At 45.4% G+C, this 17978-nt stretch overlaps 1 protein-coding gene across 6 annotated transcripts in view; it reads left to right on the top strand.

Annotated features, from left to right (window-relative positions):
* KHDRBS3 (KH RNA binding domain containing, signal transduction associated 3) overlaps window positions 1-17978 on the top strand; it is a 179220-nt gene that overhangs the window by 159390 nt on the left and 1852 nt on the right. For 5 of the 6 annotated variants that reach the window (XM_030875884.2, XM_060286944.1, XM_030875879.3 and 2 more), the window contains 2 exons: window positions 8794-8852; window positions 10677-11161. In XM_030875884.2, the coding sequence (XP_030731744.1) occupies window positions 8794-8852; window positions 10677-10768 (151 nt within the window). In that variant the 3' untranslated portion in view covers window positions 10769-11161. Of the gene's footprint in view, window positions 1-8793; window positions 8853-10676; window positions 11162-12232; window positions 12290-17978 lie in introns of those variants that run through there. The other variant, XR_004043493.3, reaches the window with a different exon arrangement.

Below are 17978 nucleotides of genomic sequence, written 5' to 3' on the forward strand. Positions count from 1 at the left end.
GAACTGTGCAAATAGAAGGAACTTACTAGTTCCTGTTGGTATTTTTGTTAGACTTGCATCACTGAAGGTACATTCCTCACTCTAGCAAACAAGCAGAGATAGATGGTATAACATCCAAATAAGACTGGGGGACAAATATTACTCATTTAGAAAGAGCCTCTACTTCAGTGATATTGGTAACAGCTGTCCGTGAATAAGAGCTTAATATATGTATGTAACACATTATCTTATGTAAACCTCACAACAATCTCATGAAAGATGTATTTTTAAACCTGTTTTACAGATGAGAAAACTGAGTTGACGTTGCCCAAGCTTAACACACAGAGAGGTACATGCTAGAGCCTAGATTCTGACAATGTGTTTGCTTGACTCCAGAGCCTGATTCTTAACTATTAATTCTATATCGTCTTCCAAAATTATTATAATAAGACAAGAAACCTGCTGAAAAGTGAAGATGAGTATACAGAGTAAATTTAGCATTGCATGCACATCACATCACAGCCTCGGTATGTGTTGCTGTGAAACACACACCCTGAGTATCACTGAAGCCTCTTTGCGTGCGTGCCTGCCTCAGGTGTGCGGGAAGAAGAAAAAGACACAGAGTGAACTGAAGAGACTTGTGTAGACAAAACTCTTTTCCTTTTACTCTTTCATTTTTCTTGGAATATAATCAAAATTCATAGTTTTTTAAAATTGTATAGAACCATCTGCAATCTTCTAAGCAACTTTTGATAGAAATAGCCCAACAGAGTGCTGCAGCTAGAAAAGAGTAGCTTACAGAGTGCTGTTAAAATAAGCATAACTGGATATGTCTGCAGCAAAAAAATACAGATACTCAACATCCCTCATTTCAGAATTCTTGCACCACCTTTTAGGACTGGGATAAGCTCTGAATTAACCATAAATTCAAACGAATTAGAGGTTTTGTCTCTCGTGCAAGAATGTTAGCAGCTGCAGACTAATGGAGAACTCTTTGTAGTTACTAAGGACCCAGGCCTCTCCCTCTGTTTTCACTATCCTCACCCTTGCCTTGTGTCCTTAGGCTCACCTCGGTCTCAGGGTGGCTGTCACGGCCCCAGCCACCAGGCTGGGGTTCAGGCAGGAAGAAAGAGGAAGAGGAAGCCATACCTCCTGGGCGGGTCAGCCTTCTGTTAGGGAGTTTCCTGGAAGCTTCACTTCCTGAAGCTCACTCCTATCTCGTTTGTGGCCTCATCTGCAGAAATGGGCGAGAAACGGGGTTTTGTGTATTGATATGTTATCACTAGCACTTCACCCTCAGTCTTACAAGGAGTCTTTTGGTAAGAAAGAAAGGGAAAGTGCACACTAAACAGGCAACAACCGCACAGTGATCCTTCCCTTTTAACATGTATGTTAGATTGCTTCTTTTAGATTTGTTTTCCTTTTTCTGAAATATAATGTACATACAGCAAAGAGCATAAATTCACACTTATCTGAAGCATGCACATAGCTGAGTGAATGTTTCCAGAGTATACACCCACGTCACCAAGAGAGCGATTCCAGCAAGTGTAGTGATCGGTAGTTAAGTTAGACAGTGGCGAGTGTAGTGATTGGTAGTTAAGTTAGACAGTGGTGAGTGTAGTGATTGGTAGTTAAGTTAGACAGTGGCGAGTGTAGTGATTGGTAGTTAAGTTAGACAGTGGTGAAAGTCACCTGGGGGAGTGGGAGAAACTAGCCTCGCATCCTGACTCCCTGGCACTGTGGCCAGTCACTGCTTTCCCGTCCCCGAGGCAGACCGAGTGTTGTTCTGTTTGGGATGCTTTTCTCTTCCGTGTTGTCTGGCTCTTCTCTTAGGTGGCAGTTTAGACCCCAAAACAGGTTCAGGCACCCCACCCCCGAGTTCCTTCAGAACTCTGGGCTTCTCGGGCTCACAGTACTCCACTGGCCTATTTACGGTTGTCTGACTTGCACACTAGACCAAACGTGTTTTATCACAAAGACCGGATCCTGTTCACTGCTGCAGCCCCAGTGCCCAGCACGTGGTAGGTGTTCCAGAAATATCTGCTGAACGGATGTTGAAACAAGGTGATATCTGAACTTCATAAATTCCTGCCAAGAGCATCCTTCTCAAGAGAGTGTAAGAAGTGAGAGTTTTCTCTCTTAAATGGTGGGAAAATGTTGGTTTTAACCTAAATTTATGAAATAGAGATGATACCAGATTGCAAGTTTGTTTTAAATATGAGAGAATTTGTGTGGAGTACCTCGCACAATACAAGGCTCCTACTAGGCATTTGATAATATCTAATAGATACTATTTGATAGTGTCTATTATTAGTGTTATGTTAGCTAGCTCTTGCTTGCATGCGTCTGCCCACCACCCGATGCTAGTAGTTGACGTAGGTCCTTTAAGTTAGGTTTGCCAGTCGCTGCCGAGGCACGTGCTTCAAACTGCTGTGTGATGTCTTCCTGAGTGGTCTCTCACAGGAGGTGGTACTCTCGAGCTCTGAGGAGAACAGAATACGAGAAAAGGATTCTGAGTGTCTCATGAGAGATTAAGGTTAAACATGGAACTTTCTGGCAGGCCAGTCCACGTGTGTTACTGTGACAGGTTATTCAGACTCTATTTCTGAAGTCTTTGAAAGCGCGAGGGAATCATTCTCTCAGATGGTTGAGACAGTTTGGCCTGAAGCCCGGAGGATGGATCACATGACTTCTCAAGGCCGATTTCTCCCCTTGATCAGGCAAGTACCAGGAAGTTCCTGCACTTTATAGTGAGGTCAGATTGAGAAGTTTTTCACGGTACAGGTGGAAGATCTACCGTACCGCGTGTCTCTGATTCTCTGGCAGACCTACGTTAACATTTAAAATCTCTTTATTTGACAAAGTAATTGTTCCATCTGAAATGAGGCTTTGCAAACTGAATTACAACCCCAGGGTTAAGAACAGTCGCTGCCGTTTATTCTGTGCAGAGGAAGTGGCCGGCGGCGAGGGGCGCTGTGTGCGAGCCCACTGAGTCACAGCTCACTCCCTGTCGCCCTGTCACGGGAGGCGCCGCTGCACTCCTCACCTCCCGGGCAGCACACACTTCATTCACTCGTCCCTGTCACGACTCTTCTTGAGCACCTTTTACGTTTCAGACGCTTGTAGCAGCAGCAACTCAAAAAGACTAAGCTGCCTGTCCAAGATCACACTACTTCCAAATGGAAGAACAGATTCAAAACTAAGTGAACCTTTAATCTGGGATCCGAGCTCTCTGTCCCTTTGCATGTGTTCCCTAAGGGATCGCATCCTGCCTCATGGTTTGGAGTACCTTCTATATGGTGATGACTGCAGATTCACGTTTCCAGTTCAGACCTCTCCCCTGACCTCTCCATTTCTCTTCCCAGCTGCCTCCCAGTGGCCTCCTCTGGGAGGTCTGGGAGGCCCGTCAAACCTGGCCTCTGCCAGGCCAGACTCCTGATGGCTTCCCACCCAGAGCGCTTTCTGCCTCAGTCTTCCCCATCTCAGGAAGTGGCAACATCGTTTCTCCCTGGAGCCGTGGAAACATCCAGTAACTTCCCATCTTACTCAGGATAAAGAAACCAAAGCCTTTCAGTGGCCTGCGTGACCCTACATGACTCACCCCTGCCTCCCCCTCATCCCCTCTGCTCCAGCTCTGCTGCCTTCCTGGTCCCAGATGGACCAAGAACGTGCCTCCTTAGGACCCTGGCACTTGGTAGTCCCCAGCCCAGGAAGCAGTCCCTCAGGCGGCGTCTGCTGTGTGTGATCAGCTGTGTTACATCTACTGACCAGTCACATGACAGGCCTGAGAACTGACCATTGAATTTAGCAACTTGGAGTTCATTGGTTACCTTGACAAGGGATGAAAATGTTAAGAACAGTAGTGGGGATGATTGCAGTATATTGGAAAGCATGGTCAGCATAATCCTTTTGAGGGAGGGAGTGAGACTAGAGAGAGGAAATTGTAGTCAGAGTGGCATATACGAAATTGGAGCGAGGTGGGGGAAGACTGAAGTTATCAGTATGACAAGGTCTAGGATGTGACCTGGGAGTTGGTGGCTAAAGGAGACTCGAGACAGGATCAGTGGACAAGAGCGGTCCAGGGACTCGAGAGACCAGCTTGTTTGAAGGATTGTCTGTCTGCATATGGAAGGCACCAGGACTTAGGACAGCGATACTGTCGGGAGGTTCAGAGCTGGGCGTTTGTACGGCGGCGTGGAGCATCGTGGTTAGAAGTGGCAGTGGTGTGTCTGTAGGGCGGCGGTGGTCGCAAAGAGAATACTCACCCTTCCTGTGCTCCCGGTGGTATGTGGGCTGTGGGGCATAAAAGAAGAGGGCGCGGCTGCCAGGTAAGAGCTGTCAATAGAGGAGAAGCAAGTTTCCATTGAGGAGGAAGGTAAGAGAATGTCCAAAGAGGAGGCTGAGAATATGTAAGGTGTTTTGCCCACGATGAGCCATGAAGGAATTCCAGAGGGCACAGTCGGGATGGAGATGAGGACAGATGGGGGTGGGCAGAACTTTACAAGTACTGGAGGTAAAGAGTAACTAGTGGTCTAGAGTTCCCTGAGCTGCACAAATACAAGCAAAGGGCCTAATGAGATGAGTTCCAGCGACTTTAAACTAGAAATTCTGGAGAGGCGTGAAGAGGTTGAAGGGATATGGGACAGATTCGTGTCAGGAGTTCCTTCTTAATCCCGTTCGTGGAGACAGGGTGATGTGGGAACCCGGAGTCTCTGTCCTCCTCTTGAACGCCTGTTGATGGCCTGGGGAGACGTGGACTTGGTCCCAGTGCTGCCGTTTGCTCCTTGACCCCCAGTGTTTTCGTCCACTGCCGGGCCTATTTCTTGACTCTGGTTGATGGGATCGAGAACCTCCAGGAAAGCCAGGAATTATGCTGAACGTTTGGACTTCCTTCACCCCCTGATACGGGGTAGAACGCAGAGGACAGATAGAAGGCCTGGGGAGACGTGGCCCTGGTGCCAGTGAGGGGAGCCCATTCTTGATCTATTGAGGGAGGGGGCTTCCCTTGACCCCTTGTGATGAAGTTGAGGCATGGTCAGCCTAACGTGTTTTCTTGCATATTATTAATATTGTAAGTGTTGTACACATAAATGAAGAAATTTTTAGAATTTTTTCCCCTTTGCCATATGTTGGTTTTTTAGTTTATCCTTGGGAAATAGGACACGTCTTTAGTTAATAGACATTTGAGGTGCGCGAAATGAAATGCTGCAAAAGCAATTCAGATGGAACTGACAGGTACGAGAATGGGGCTCAGCTGCTCCCAGCTTCTTGGTTTGATGACAGTCTTGAAATAAATAATCAGAAACTGGGTGAAATGTTAGCAAATGTCAGTTTAAAGTTTTCACTTGTCAAAACTAAGACTGTCTTATCACCAAACCATTGCAGGACCAAATTATGCTACCTTTTATTCTCCTGTTCATTGGGAAATGTTCTTCACCCCTGATTTTTTTATGCTGGACCACGTTAGAGCACTCCGCGGATGGACTTCCAGTCGACACTGCTGTTCACTCCTGCTCACTCCGTCTAATAGAGAGGACTTGGTTTGGGCAGAAGGCGATTGTTCGATTCCTGTTTGTAGGTCTCAGTGCCTGTCACTGACGGTTCCAAGTTAAACAGTGGGGACCTGTCTCAGTAAAGAGAATTCTTTTCAGTTTTATGAAGAGGGCACTCTCATTGTTTCTGTGCAACGAAGAGAAAATTTTAAAGAGCATCGCAGCTTTATTTGTCTAAGGAGCCATTATGATGTAACTTCTGACCTTTGGAAAGAAGACTGAGGTTCACTTAATTTAGTGCTGAGTTTTCCAGAAGCAGGAGCCAATTTATTTTCAATAAAATGAGAATTTATGTTGACTGCTTGTGTCCAGATGCTGTACATGAGCCACGGAGAATGTTAGGGCTGCTCTGCCCAGAGTCTGGGCAGCCTAGCGCAGGGGGATTCGGCAGGGGAGGGGCACTCAGACTCAGCGGGAGGGTGGGCAGCTGCCGCAAGTCTGCCCAGCCCTGGGAGGCCCAGGTTTTAGACTCAGATGTCTTGACCCGTATTTGGCAATGACGTTTTATCAAAAGTTTCGCTTCTAAATTTCTATCCACAAGACGAGAAAAACCTTCTACTTTAATAGCGGTTCTCATATTGAAAGCTGTTAAATCTTAAGAGGTAGGGATGCCGTATTTTTTTTGCTGTTGCTTGTTTTTGCTGGATTTTTTTCCTTCTTGAATATGAAGGTCTCTCTGTTCCTTTTTCAGCTAATCCCTCTTTTCTTCTCGCCATAAATGTGTATAATACTTGGATGGAAGATTAGGACTATAGAAAGGGAGAGGAGGAATTTGAGAGAGAACTAGAGAGAGAGAGAACTAGAGAGAACTAGAACCAGAGAGAGAACTAGGCAGTTAGAATTTGCCATGATCGTATGGCATTGGGTTTCGCGTGGACCCTGACTTCTGTCTCTGAGCATGAAGAGGGATCACGTAAGCCCCAGGGGAGCGAATAGGACATTCTGGAAGAGTGGCAGAGCAGGTGGGAGTCAAGCAGGAACCACCGGATTAAGGGGGCCGGGCACAGCGAGCGCCGTCCGCCTCTAGCGTGGGTAGGTGCTCAGCACAGGGAAGAGGCGCGTCCTGAGCCTTGAGCACAGCTGCTGCCCCATGAGCTGTGTGACTCTGGGAGGGGGGCGCCCTCACCGAGCCTCGTCTGTAGAAGCACAGAGAGTCGACGTAGACCCGTGGGCTCGTGCCTGTGGAGAAGCTGTCAGGACAGCAGGGGTCCAGCTCAGGAAAGTCCACTCCTCTCAGGCTCCCTTCCTTTTCCTGGGGTTCTCTAGGAGTGAGTGCCAGCTCTCAGCTGTCCTCGGAAAAATTGCAGATCGCCGCCTGGTCTAATAGGTCAGCCGTGGGAGGGACTGCTGTGTTCCTGGGCTCCAGTTAAAGCAGCCAGCGGAGCCCGCAGCACACTCTAGGCCAGAAAGCTCACACCATCACCGGCCTGGTGCAGTGTATTGATTAGCTTCTGAGGACGTGATGAAACCAGGATAACAAGAATCTGGCCTGTGTTTGCGCGTGGAGGAAGCATTCTGTGCTGAGGAACATCCCAGCGCAGGCCTTTTATCAGTGCTTATTCACCCTGCTTAACACGACTCCTTACAGACGCTCAGCTTGCAGCCCGCTTCCTCCTCTGTGCCCGGCACGCCACGCCCACCGCTCACCCCGTCTTCAGCTTCACCAGGGCTCTCAGAACGTGCTCAGGCATCGCCATCTTGTCCGGACACAGCAGAGGGCGGAGGTGCCCCTTCCTCTGTACCCAGGCACTCAGTTCCTGGAGAGCGAGGGCCCGTGGGGGCCAGGAGAGGGGTGAGACACGGAGGAAGGGCTGTGACGGGGACACACCCAACCCTGGGAGGTGGCAGTGTGCTCTGAGGAAGCGGCAGTTAGGCTAAAGAGTGGGTGGCAGGCGCTTGGAAGGGGAGGGAAGGGGCACATTTCCGGCAGAAGGAGGCGCCATCCCCACAGGCTTGAGGCAGACGGGCTCGCAGCTCCCCGCCTCGGGCCCTTTCCCTCATAGGACCTGCCTCCTTGGGCTGCAGTCAGTGGAGTTGATGATTAGCCTCTGGTGATATTTGCCTGAGAAACCAAAGGTGGGAGGAGAGGACCAGGTGCGGGTCTCGCCGGTTGTGTCGCCTGTATGTTCCCTGTGAGATTTTAGGCTGGCCTCCCAGCTGTTGTGATCTGCAGTATCCTTGCCTGTAAGGTGGGCACGGCAGCCCTGCTTTCTCACCTCAGGAGCTGAGGTGACGGCTGCTCGGAGCTGGTGCAAGGCGACGCCCACAGCATGGATTTTATTACTCACTCCGTGGCGTCCTAGGGTGTTGCTGAGCTGAGCTGGTCATTTTCCATTTTGATTAGAATTTCTTACTTGATTGCATCAAGTTGGAATAATGAGAATGTTTATTTCCAGGACAATCCAGGATAACAAATTCAGGATGATTGTTTCCCTACAAAATTAAGAAGAGTGGGAAAGGGGAGAGCAGGAGAGAGTGCGTGAAAGCCCTCCTCCGATGCTCAGAATAGCGTTAGAAACTGGATCATACCCGCCGTGGTCGAGTCATCCAGATTTTCCACAGATTCGTTCCTGTAAAAGGTTATGCCTAGTTCACATCCTTCGTGTGTGTGTGTAGCCTGTTTTGCATCATCTACAGAATGGCCGTGGTGCCAGACCCCCTCCCTCCCGGTGTCTCAGGGATGTTGTGCCTTGGAATACAGCTGTGCCTGTGCTTTGGAAAGATTCCTGGCCTCTGTCCTCACAGACTTGGCCAGGGCTGGTGACTGGACCGCAGGGGCCTTTCCTTTCCCGCCCCTGTCACACACAGTCCTCCTGCTGGGCAGCCACTCCCGATGGGAATGGGATGGTGCTGGGCAAGTAAAACGTTTCATCCCGTCATGTTGTTACTTTATTGTAAAGTGAACTGCCCACGGGTCACACAGCATCGAGTTGTCTGGTCCGTAGGTTTGTGCCTTCCGTGAACTTTGCATCAGTTGGAAAGAAGCCGTGGCTGTCCTTCCTCCTGTCCCCTGTCCCTCACACGAGCCCAGCCCAGGTTCCGGGTGCACAGGCTGTGATTGTCCACCGCACATGCGTCTCCTCTCAGGCCACAGGCCTCTGTCTTCTCTGTGGGAATTCCTTTCAGTGTTTATCCCTGCCCTTTATTAGTTATCTTTAAGTTTTAGAATTCTTCCTCGAGTATGATTTAAACTCACAGGCAAGTCAGTTTGTCCTAACTGTGTTTTCGTCTTTCTCTGCTTGTTTTGTTTTGTTCGATACAGTGGTGCTGATTACTATGATTATGGACACGGACTCAGTGAAGAGACTTATGATTCCTACGGTGAGTAAATGGCCAGAGTGGAGCCGTAAATAGAAAGGTCATAGAAACAGCTTGAAGATCTTAACTCAGGGGAAATCTCATACAGACCGAAATTGAGACAGCAGCTCCCTCTCGGTTCATCTGTGCTTATCTAGCTATCTTCAGAAGCTCCTTAAGGTTTAAATTTAATTTTTAAAGAGGACTGAAGACTTGCAGAAGATTACAGGAATTCAGATTCTAAACTTAGATTTTCTGTTTGGGATGATTGCCATGTGCTGATTTTCTCACTATTGAACAGTGTGCCAAACGGCAGGCACTTGATAGAATGGATCTCTTTGAAGTGTCTTTGCTTCTTGACGGTAAAGAAAATGAAGCAATTGAGACCACAGCCCTACAGTGATTCCACCACCCCCATCATTATATTTTAATTTATTCGCAATCTCAAATCCTCTAAAAACATTACGGTGAGAATCATTCAGTAAAGGTTACGGAAGCACTGAGCCGGGAAGGAGATACACGGCTCTCTCAGGCTTACGGGGAGACATCGAAACCCCACTCATTTCAGTGGGAGCTGGCCGAGATGCCGGGGAACCCATGTCCAGAGTCTCAACATGCAGAAGGACGACAGGTTTAATTAAAAGAATCGGTGGCAGCAACTTAACCATACTAAGAAGCTCCTTTGCCACGGGGCAGAGATCAGAGAATATGAAGCTTCAGTCAGTTGCAAAGCTCTGATGAATGCTTCGTGCCCAGTGCAAGTGAATCAGGATTCTCGTTAAATGGATGTTATGACATTTCTCTGAACATAACTGAAAAACCATTTGCCAGTGTTCCCTTTGAAGTGCATTTTGTTGTATCACCTGCCCCAAGCCTTGATGAGCGCACCTTGGTTTTTTTTGTTGTTGTTGTTATTCGTAACAGACGCTTCAGAGAAATACCTTGGCTTGCTGAATGCTGTGTACTTAAATTGATGCAAGTTAGCTGGAGGGAATGACGTTGATTGCATGTTTGTATCAAATAAGAGGTCATTTTCAGCGTTTTTTCCTTCACAGCTTTTTTAAATTGGTCTCCACGGAGGCATGGCTTTTAAATCGCAGTGTGTTGCAGCATGGATGTGAACTGCTTGTTGTCAAAGGCCCGCAGATCACTCACTGACGGCCCAGAGATAGGGGGTGATTGAATGTCCCTCTGTTACAAATAACATCGTTCGGTATGGATTTAGTATTGGGATGAAAGCAATTTGACATTATGTCATTGAGATTATTTCATATCCAGGAAGTATTTTTGAGGCATAACTCTCCACCCAATACAACCTTCATTGACTCTTTGAAGGACCTGTGGAGAACGAGGCATCGTTTCCCCCTCCCAAGCTGCCCGTTTCCATTTTGCGCTCCAGTTTGCTCTCCTTTTGCCTTCACAAATTTTTATCTGTGTTTTCTTTGTTTTTGAAGAAGAAATCCAAGTGACCCTTTTCCCATTCTCTTTCCCATCCATAGATGTCTTCACGTTTAGCAAGAGGCAGTTCATTTTGCTGCTTGAGTTTGCATTTGTTAAATGAGTGGCCGAAAGGAAGTTCCTGCAAAGTTGGTTGCCATTTAAGATACAAAAATTATTTGTCTTCCCAGGCTGGTAGGTTTTGCTAGTGAGAGGACCATTTTCCTTTGTGTTCGTAATTTTTTTTTTTTTTTTTAAAGCGAATTCCCTTGGGTTTTTTTTAGGACCTCGGGGGATACATACCTTCAATATGGCATCTACCGCTGGTTCAGGGCTAAGTTAGATTCTGAAAAATGAAGCCAGTGGGATCCCTGGCAATGGTCTAACTGTGATTGATCTGACTGACTTTAGGGCAAGAGGAGTGGACAAACTCAAGACACAAGGCACCCTCGGCGAGGACAGCAAAGGGCGTCTACAGAGACCAGCCATACAGCAGATACTGATTGTACTGTCTGATGTTGTGACATAGCCAGTCTCCACCAGTCCTGTATACTGTTCAAAGTAATTGTTTTCTATGAACAATCCCTTTTTAAATAAATCAAAATGCTTAACATCTGAATGGATGGAATTTAAAATTACTTTGTTGAAACATCAACCTGGGCAGAAAAAAGAAAAAAAAAAAGACATGTAAAATTTTGTTATTTCCAGTCTGTATATGAAAAAATAGGTCATCAAAAGGAAAAAAAATAACTTTGATTAACTAGTGTTAAACAAAAAAGATAGGTTTACTAAATATGTTAATCCATCCTTTTAACATAAGCCTCACCTTTCATTTTAAAGGTTTCCATAGAAATTTAGTTATTTTATCTTTCAGCCATATGCTAGTTTTTTTTTTTCTCTTGCCAACATGCGTAAAAAGGGAAGCCAATTACAAGTGCAAATAATGTGGTATTCTTTTGTAACTCAAGTCTTGAAATGTTCTGTAGTGTTAAGCAAAGTCTCCTCTTGCTTGATACTAAATAAACTTTTGAAAGAAATTTTGTGTGTGTGAGCTAACAGTTTCATGTCTCTCTTATTTAAAAAGGCCTTCATAAATAGTCGTAAACAGGGAAAGGATTCATTTAACAACGCTTGTCAAAAAAGGGTCACACTAAACATTGTACAACTTATTTAAAACATGGTATAAAATTAAATGTACCATTATATACTCACCGTAGATTTAAATGCTGTTTAAAGAGTCCAAATGGTATCAAGCTGCTTGAGTGGCACGTTAAAAACTACGCAAAACCAAATCTTGTTTAAAAACTGGTTTTAAAATAACTACTGATTTTCTGAAAAAGATGTGATCAGTTTTCATCTTGTTGAGCGTTTTTTCACTAGTGCAACTTTGGATTTTTTATGAGAATTTTGGTACCTTAATGAACACCTCGCTCCATGCTGGAAGCAATGAGCACAAAGCTTTTAAAGACATTCTGACTTGACTAATTGAGGTCGCACTCGCCAAGGCTGAGGATGTGTAACCCTTAAACGGTCTTCATTTTCAAAGGTAAATAAATCAAATAAGATTTTAATCTCACTTAATTTATCTTAATATAACTAATAAAACCAGGGAGGTTACAACTTAGCAAGTTTCATTATCCATTTTAGAAAGGTTTTAAGATCACCTAAATTCTCATTTTAAAAAGTTTAATTTGTTTTAGTAATCTAAAAAGCCTTAGTTTAGTCAGTTTAATTGGGGCCAATTATTCCCTATTAAACAAATGTAAAACCTCATAACTAGTTGTTTGTAATATACATTCTTTGGTTAGTAATTGAGGGCACTTCTTAAAACTGACAAATATTTAATAAAGTTTTTCTTTAATCATTTGGCTAAGTTTTTTTTTAATTGTAGATTATGTAAAATGTTTGATTTTTATTTCCTGAGGGGTTTCCTTCTCTTTGAGTAAAAAGGTCTTTTCTTTTGTTAGGAAGTGTTGGCCATCTTGGAAAGTGAAAGGAAGGTTGTGTCCGTCCAGCAGACACAGGTGAGTGCCTTTGTTCCAGTCATTTGATGTGCTTCTCTGAGGTCGCGCGGAACATTTCCCACACTGTTCCCACCACCAGCACTAGTGACCGTGGCTAACTAACTTCCTGAATGTAAGCAAGTCAGACCCAGGGAGCTCTGCGTAAGCTGCAGAGGTGGGAGGCTCGGCCAGTCACACTGTGTAAGTAACTCCGTTACTTTCCTCAGTAAAAACGTAACAGGCTAGTCGGTAGCATGAAAAATTTTTCACAAGTATCAAGTGAAAAAGCAGTTTACTGCTAGCGATACTGTCGTCCCAATTTTATTTTATTTTATTTTTTTATTTTTTAAATTTTATTTATTTATTTAATTTTGACTGTGTTGGGTCTTTGTTTCTGCGCAAGGGCTTTCTCTAGTCGCGGCGAGCGGGGGCCGCTCTTCATCGCGGTGCACGAGCCTCTCACTGTCACGGCCTCTCGTTGCGGAGCACAGGCTCCAGACACGCAGGCTCAGTAGTTGTGGCTCACGGGCCTAGTTGCTCTGCAGCATGTGGGATCCTCCCATACCAGGGCTCGAACCCGTGTCCCCTGCATTGGCAGGCAGATTCTCAACCACTGCGCCACCCGGGAAGCCCCCAATTTTATTTTTAAAAAATAGACTGTATATATTCTCTCTATATGTATTCATAGGCAAAATATTACATGGATATGCTGGAAATTTTTGACAGTAATCATCTTAAGCTTGTGAAAGTATGATTTGTGTATGTGTCCTTTTCTACTTTGAGTTTTGCAAAACAAATTATTGCTTTTAATAAGATAAATATGATAAGGTGTATTTTATAAAATTGTTTCATAAAATTTTAAAAATAGGGATCTGTGAAGGAAAGGTGTCCTTAATCAGGTCTCACTTTTTAGATATTCTTGCTTTTTCCTACACCGTCAGAAACACTGCTTAGGCCCCGACGTTCCAGAGAATCTTACTTAAGAGTGTGTGTATCTGAGCCCTGCCCCTCACTGGGTGACGCTGGCCAAGACCCCCTTTGGACTCAGCCCAGGGAGGACCTCGCTCATCTCTCGCAGTTGCTCTGAGCATTAAGTGAGGCAGTGTTGTGAGAGTGTGTTGTAACCTGGAAGGTGATAACAGTAACGCAGAGTTTAATTGTTGAAGTTGAACATGCATGTTTCGTATGAAGGGGAAATATATGAGCTTTTTTTTTTTTTCCTTAAGCACCAAAATTAACCTGAGATAATTAAATTACTCTTAGGAAGAAAATAGTTCTCTTCACTCTCATAAGTCAAAATAAGCGTTCTGGTTTTTTTTGTTTCTTTTTTGTTTGTTTGTTTTTGGGGGTTTGGTTTTTTTTTTTTTTTTTTTTTGGTGCTTCTCTTCTTGTACAGAAAGGGAATGTGGTATGTCACATATTTTTTCAATTCGCGATGTTATATTGAAATTTTTTCACTATTTAATAAATACTTTTTTTTTTTTTTTAGGAATTGGCATATTGAATAGTAAGTGTAGGTTTCTTTAATCAGAAATTTTGGACAGGTCCCTGGAGGGTAAATCCCCAGATAGTCTTCAGAGCTAATTCATGGGACTTGTTCAATTTTATGTTTATTTTCATTTTATTAAATAATCCACAGCTCCATTGGACTGTAAAAAGGGGTTGTGAGCCAGAAAGGTCAGGAACCACCAGGAATGCTCTTGGACAGGAGTTCTTCCGCTTGGCTTTCTAAGGCTTCCCTTATTCGGCAAATACTCTACTGAGCCTCATTTCTCCCTGTTTCAGTAGGAGGACTTGCAGACAAGCAGCCTTCTCCTGTCCCTGAGCGCACCCTGCATCCTTCCCAGATCTTTCCCCTGGCCTTTGTCTACCCCCTTGGGATTCGTGTATCTTCTCATTTGGCAACGTTTACTGAGCGCGAGTTCTTCCCCAGATGCAAAGGAGGCACCAGGAACACAAAGACCTATAGGACATGGACCTTACGCTCAAGTAGTTCAGCATGGATGGAGGTGGTAGAGGGCACACCAGCACTTCCTGCCCCTGGGCCTTTGCCCCTAGAAACCATGCCCATCCTTCAGGACTCGGCCCCACACCCTCCCTTCCGTGTCTTTAGTTAGCAGTGAAACCACGATCCCTCCGTGCTCTCTGAAATAGTGTGCTTAGTTTATACTTCTGCGTTTTAGTATTGATACCATATGACTCAGATTGGTTATAAGTTGCCATTATGACCAAGCCTGTGCTTAATCGCTTTCTGTAAATGATTTCATTGAATCCTCACAACGCTAAGAAGGTGCGTGTCATCTCCATTTTGCGGAGGAGGATGCTTAGGCTTCAAGGGGTGAGATCACCGTGTGGGACCCCAGGCCCCGTGACTGGTAGAGACAGTTTTGGACCATCCACTCTGATCCAGAGTCTTTGTCCTAACCGTGCTGTTACACTGTCCGCTCTCTGGGCTAGCACTCGCTCTCCCATTAGATTAAAGGCTCCTTGAGGGCAGGGGCTAATTCTTATGTCGCCTTGTGTTCCTAGAAGTAAGCCTCACAACACTGAGTGTTGGCAGACGCCCCTCTGCTTCTGTCCCACCCTGCCCCACATTCCTCCCTGGAGAGATTCTTTGGCTGTAGTTAGGTTCTGAATCTTGCTTTGTTCAAGACACTGCAAGTTGAATAAGTATCAGCGTTCATGCAGACACGTTGGCTGGGCATCTGCTATGCTGCAGGCAGTGGGGGCGCAGTGGTGACAACAGTCTGCTGGGGAAGTGGGCCAGCCAGGCGCCAGTGACTGGGCGGCGACAGATGTAGCGTGGGAGAGACATGGACACCAGGCGGGGTGGCAGAGGTGGGACGGGTGCCAGCAGGGCTGTAAGGACCAGTAGAAGGCAACCATGTAGGGAAGGTCTTCTTGGGAGCAGTCGTACCCAGCTCTGTCATTTACCAGCTTTGTCACTTAACCTTACTGAACTTCAGTCTCCACTGCAGTTTCCCTATCCATACAGTGGACACAGTCGTGGAATCTAGCTCAGTATAGCTGTGAGGATTAGAAGCATGCCTGGCACAAAGCTAGGTACGTGCTCTTGCTTGTTGCTTTACGCAGATACTTGGATTATAAGAAAACACAGTTATCTAGGAAATTTCGATTATTTAGGTAATTAGAGAAAGCTGTAGATGATGCTGTCTGTGTGGGCAAGGGGCACATAATGAAGGAGGCCCTGCTGCAGCCCCCTGGGCAGAGGTGGTGCCTTTTTCAGCCTGTGTTCCAGCAGGAACTCTGTACAGACCTCTGTTTGCACTGGTTATTGATGTGATAGCCAGATGGTGAGAGCCTTAAAAAGGGGGGGCCTAACCTTTCCATCCTTTTGTTCCATCTCTTAGCACAGGATTTGGCAGCCGAAAGCGTTGAGCAAGAGAGTGAATGTGAAAGAATGACATCGTCGGCGCGATCAATATGATTCGTTAATAGGCCGTGTTAGGAATGGTTAGGAATAGTTCACAGAGACCCAAAAGAAGGAAGAAAAAAAATCACTCATGTAAATAGTAATAGTCTAACTCAAAATTAGACAGTGACTCTAGTCACTGTGTACAGAGAGACAGGTCCCAGAATTTAAAACAGATGATTTGATGAAAAAAATTAAAGCGTAGTCAAAAATCTAATAAACCAAGTTAAGCCACTTTACAGGTTATACGTGATAAGTATAAATAATAAAGTTAGTTATCTTATATGCAAATCATATCTACTATTTATAGTGATGTACTATTTATATTGATTTATATTGTAGGAATAGAAAAGAAAAAATCCATCATTATGTTTAAAATAACAAAATCTACTTTATGCTTGATTCTGTTTCCATCTTTGAGGAAGGCTGTGGAACATTTTAAAATCTGAATTCCATCCTCCGCTTGTCTAATGGAAAATCCTTTCCGGTTGAAGCTGATTCTGGATGGGATTCTTGTTCCAGGAATCCGGTTATCTTTCAGGAACCAGCACCCACTGCTGTGCCTGTTTTTCGCGTCTTAGTGTGAGTCCTTCCATGGCTCCCAGCGCACCATCCTGGTCCGGCCTGCGCCTCCAGCCGCTCCCCCACCCACCGTGCCGCTCTCAGCCTTGCTCTGCTGCAGCCTTGCTCTCGAATACCCTTCGTGGTGTTTGGATATCTGTGCCATTGTCTGCCTGAAATCACATTTCCTTACTCTTCTCCCCAGCTCTCGATATAGCTGGTCAGTACTGGTCTGTCCAACTTTGGAGTGAGACTTGAAGCGTCACCTCGCTCAGGAAGTCTTCCTTGGCCCGTGTCTCCACATCTCCCTGGGTGCAGAATCCCTACTGGAGGGCCCTCATCTGCAGAATGGGGTCCTACGATTGACTGTTTACTCTCCTCTCCATCCCCACCCCCCACCCCCCCGAATGTGAACATCTTCAGTGCAGGTACCATGGCTTAGCACAGCCGTCATGTAGGTGGTGAGTGAAATGAACAAGGTGGCGTGGTGTCTCCTGGTGCGGGACAGTGTAGATTAGGACTTCACCGGCTTCATCGGGTCAAGTTAGAGTCCTTCTTCCACTGGAAGAGAATTTACCAGGTTGTTAAATGTTGCTGTCTGCGTGTGCACGTATGTAAGAGCTCACCCGACCACCAGGGCGAGATGCACGCCTTTCCTCAGCTCCCCACGTCTGCTCACTGCCACACTTCCTAGCACCTAACAGGCTCTCACAGCACGGAGGTGGAACAGATGAGCAGACGCCGCTGTGGCGGGCGCGGGGCTGGAGGTGCCCTCCTGAAGCCGATCTCTGCTCACTTGTTGACGCGTTTGTCTTTCTCACCAGCGGCACCACTTCAGGTTCTTTAAAGACGGAACCACGTCTCATTTGACTTTCCGTCCAGATCCCAGCGAGGTGCCTGGCGCAAAGCGGGGGCTGACAGTGCTCATTGAGGGGCGAATGACTGAATGAATTAATGAGCAAACAACGCTGTAATTCTTAAAATACTGAGCCTTTCTCAATGTTAGTTTGGTTTATCAGTGGAAATGAGATAATTGACTTCTGTAACCATTGGCTTTTTCAGTGGAAAAGGAGAAGTTGGAAAACAAAAACATGCCCTATATTTAGTAGGTGATAGCATGTGCTCGGTACAAAATCCAAAACTTTGGAAAAAAGGGTACAATGAAAAGTTGGTCTTAATTCCCACCCCTGCCCTCAAGCACCCAGAGGCAGCTGTTGGTCTTGGGTTTTTTGGGGTTTTTTTTTTTGTTTTTTTTCAGAGATAGAAAAACATGTGCTTTGCTTCTTCACAGACTAATGGTTACTGTTTTTAACATACAGAACAGTACACTTTTTTATACCTGCCTTGTTTCACTTTAGAGTATACCTTTGAGTTCGTTTTCTATCATTTTAAATTCTAAAGGTATGTTTTTTTTATTGGCTGAATAATATTTATATGAACACATCATAATTTAAACAACTGTTGACAAGTAGTTTTGCTTCCGGTGTTTTGCATTCATTAAAGACAGTGCTAGAAAGCACAGCCCTTCATCTCTGTGCACGTTCGCCTACACCTGTAGAATAAGTTTCTAAGGTAGATTTATTGAGTCATTACATTTTCTTAGAGTTATTACTGTATTGCTCCCCGTAGAGGTAATGGTGTATCTTAATATGCTTTTCTGAAGGAAACTTGAACCCTCAATGCTATACTCTCCATCACCACGTACAACTGTTAGCA

The sequence above is a fragment of the Globicephala melas genome, chromosome 17, assembly GCF_963455315.2.
Source record: "Globicephala melas chromosome 17, mGloMel1.2, whole genome shotgun sequence".
In the NCBI taxonomy this organism is placed as follows: Eukaryota; Metazoa; Chordata; class Mammalia; order Artiodactyla; family Delphinidae; genus Globicephala; species Globicephala melas.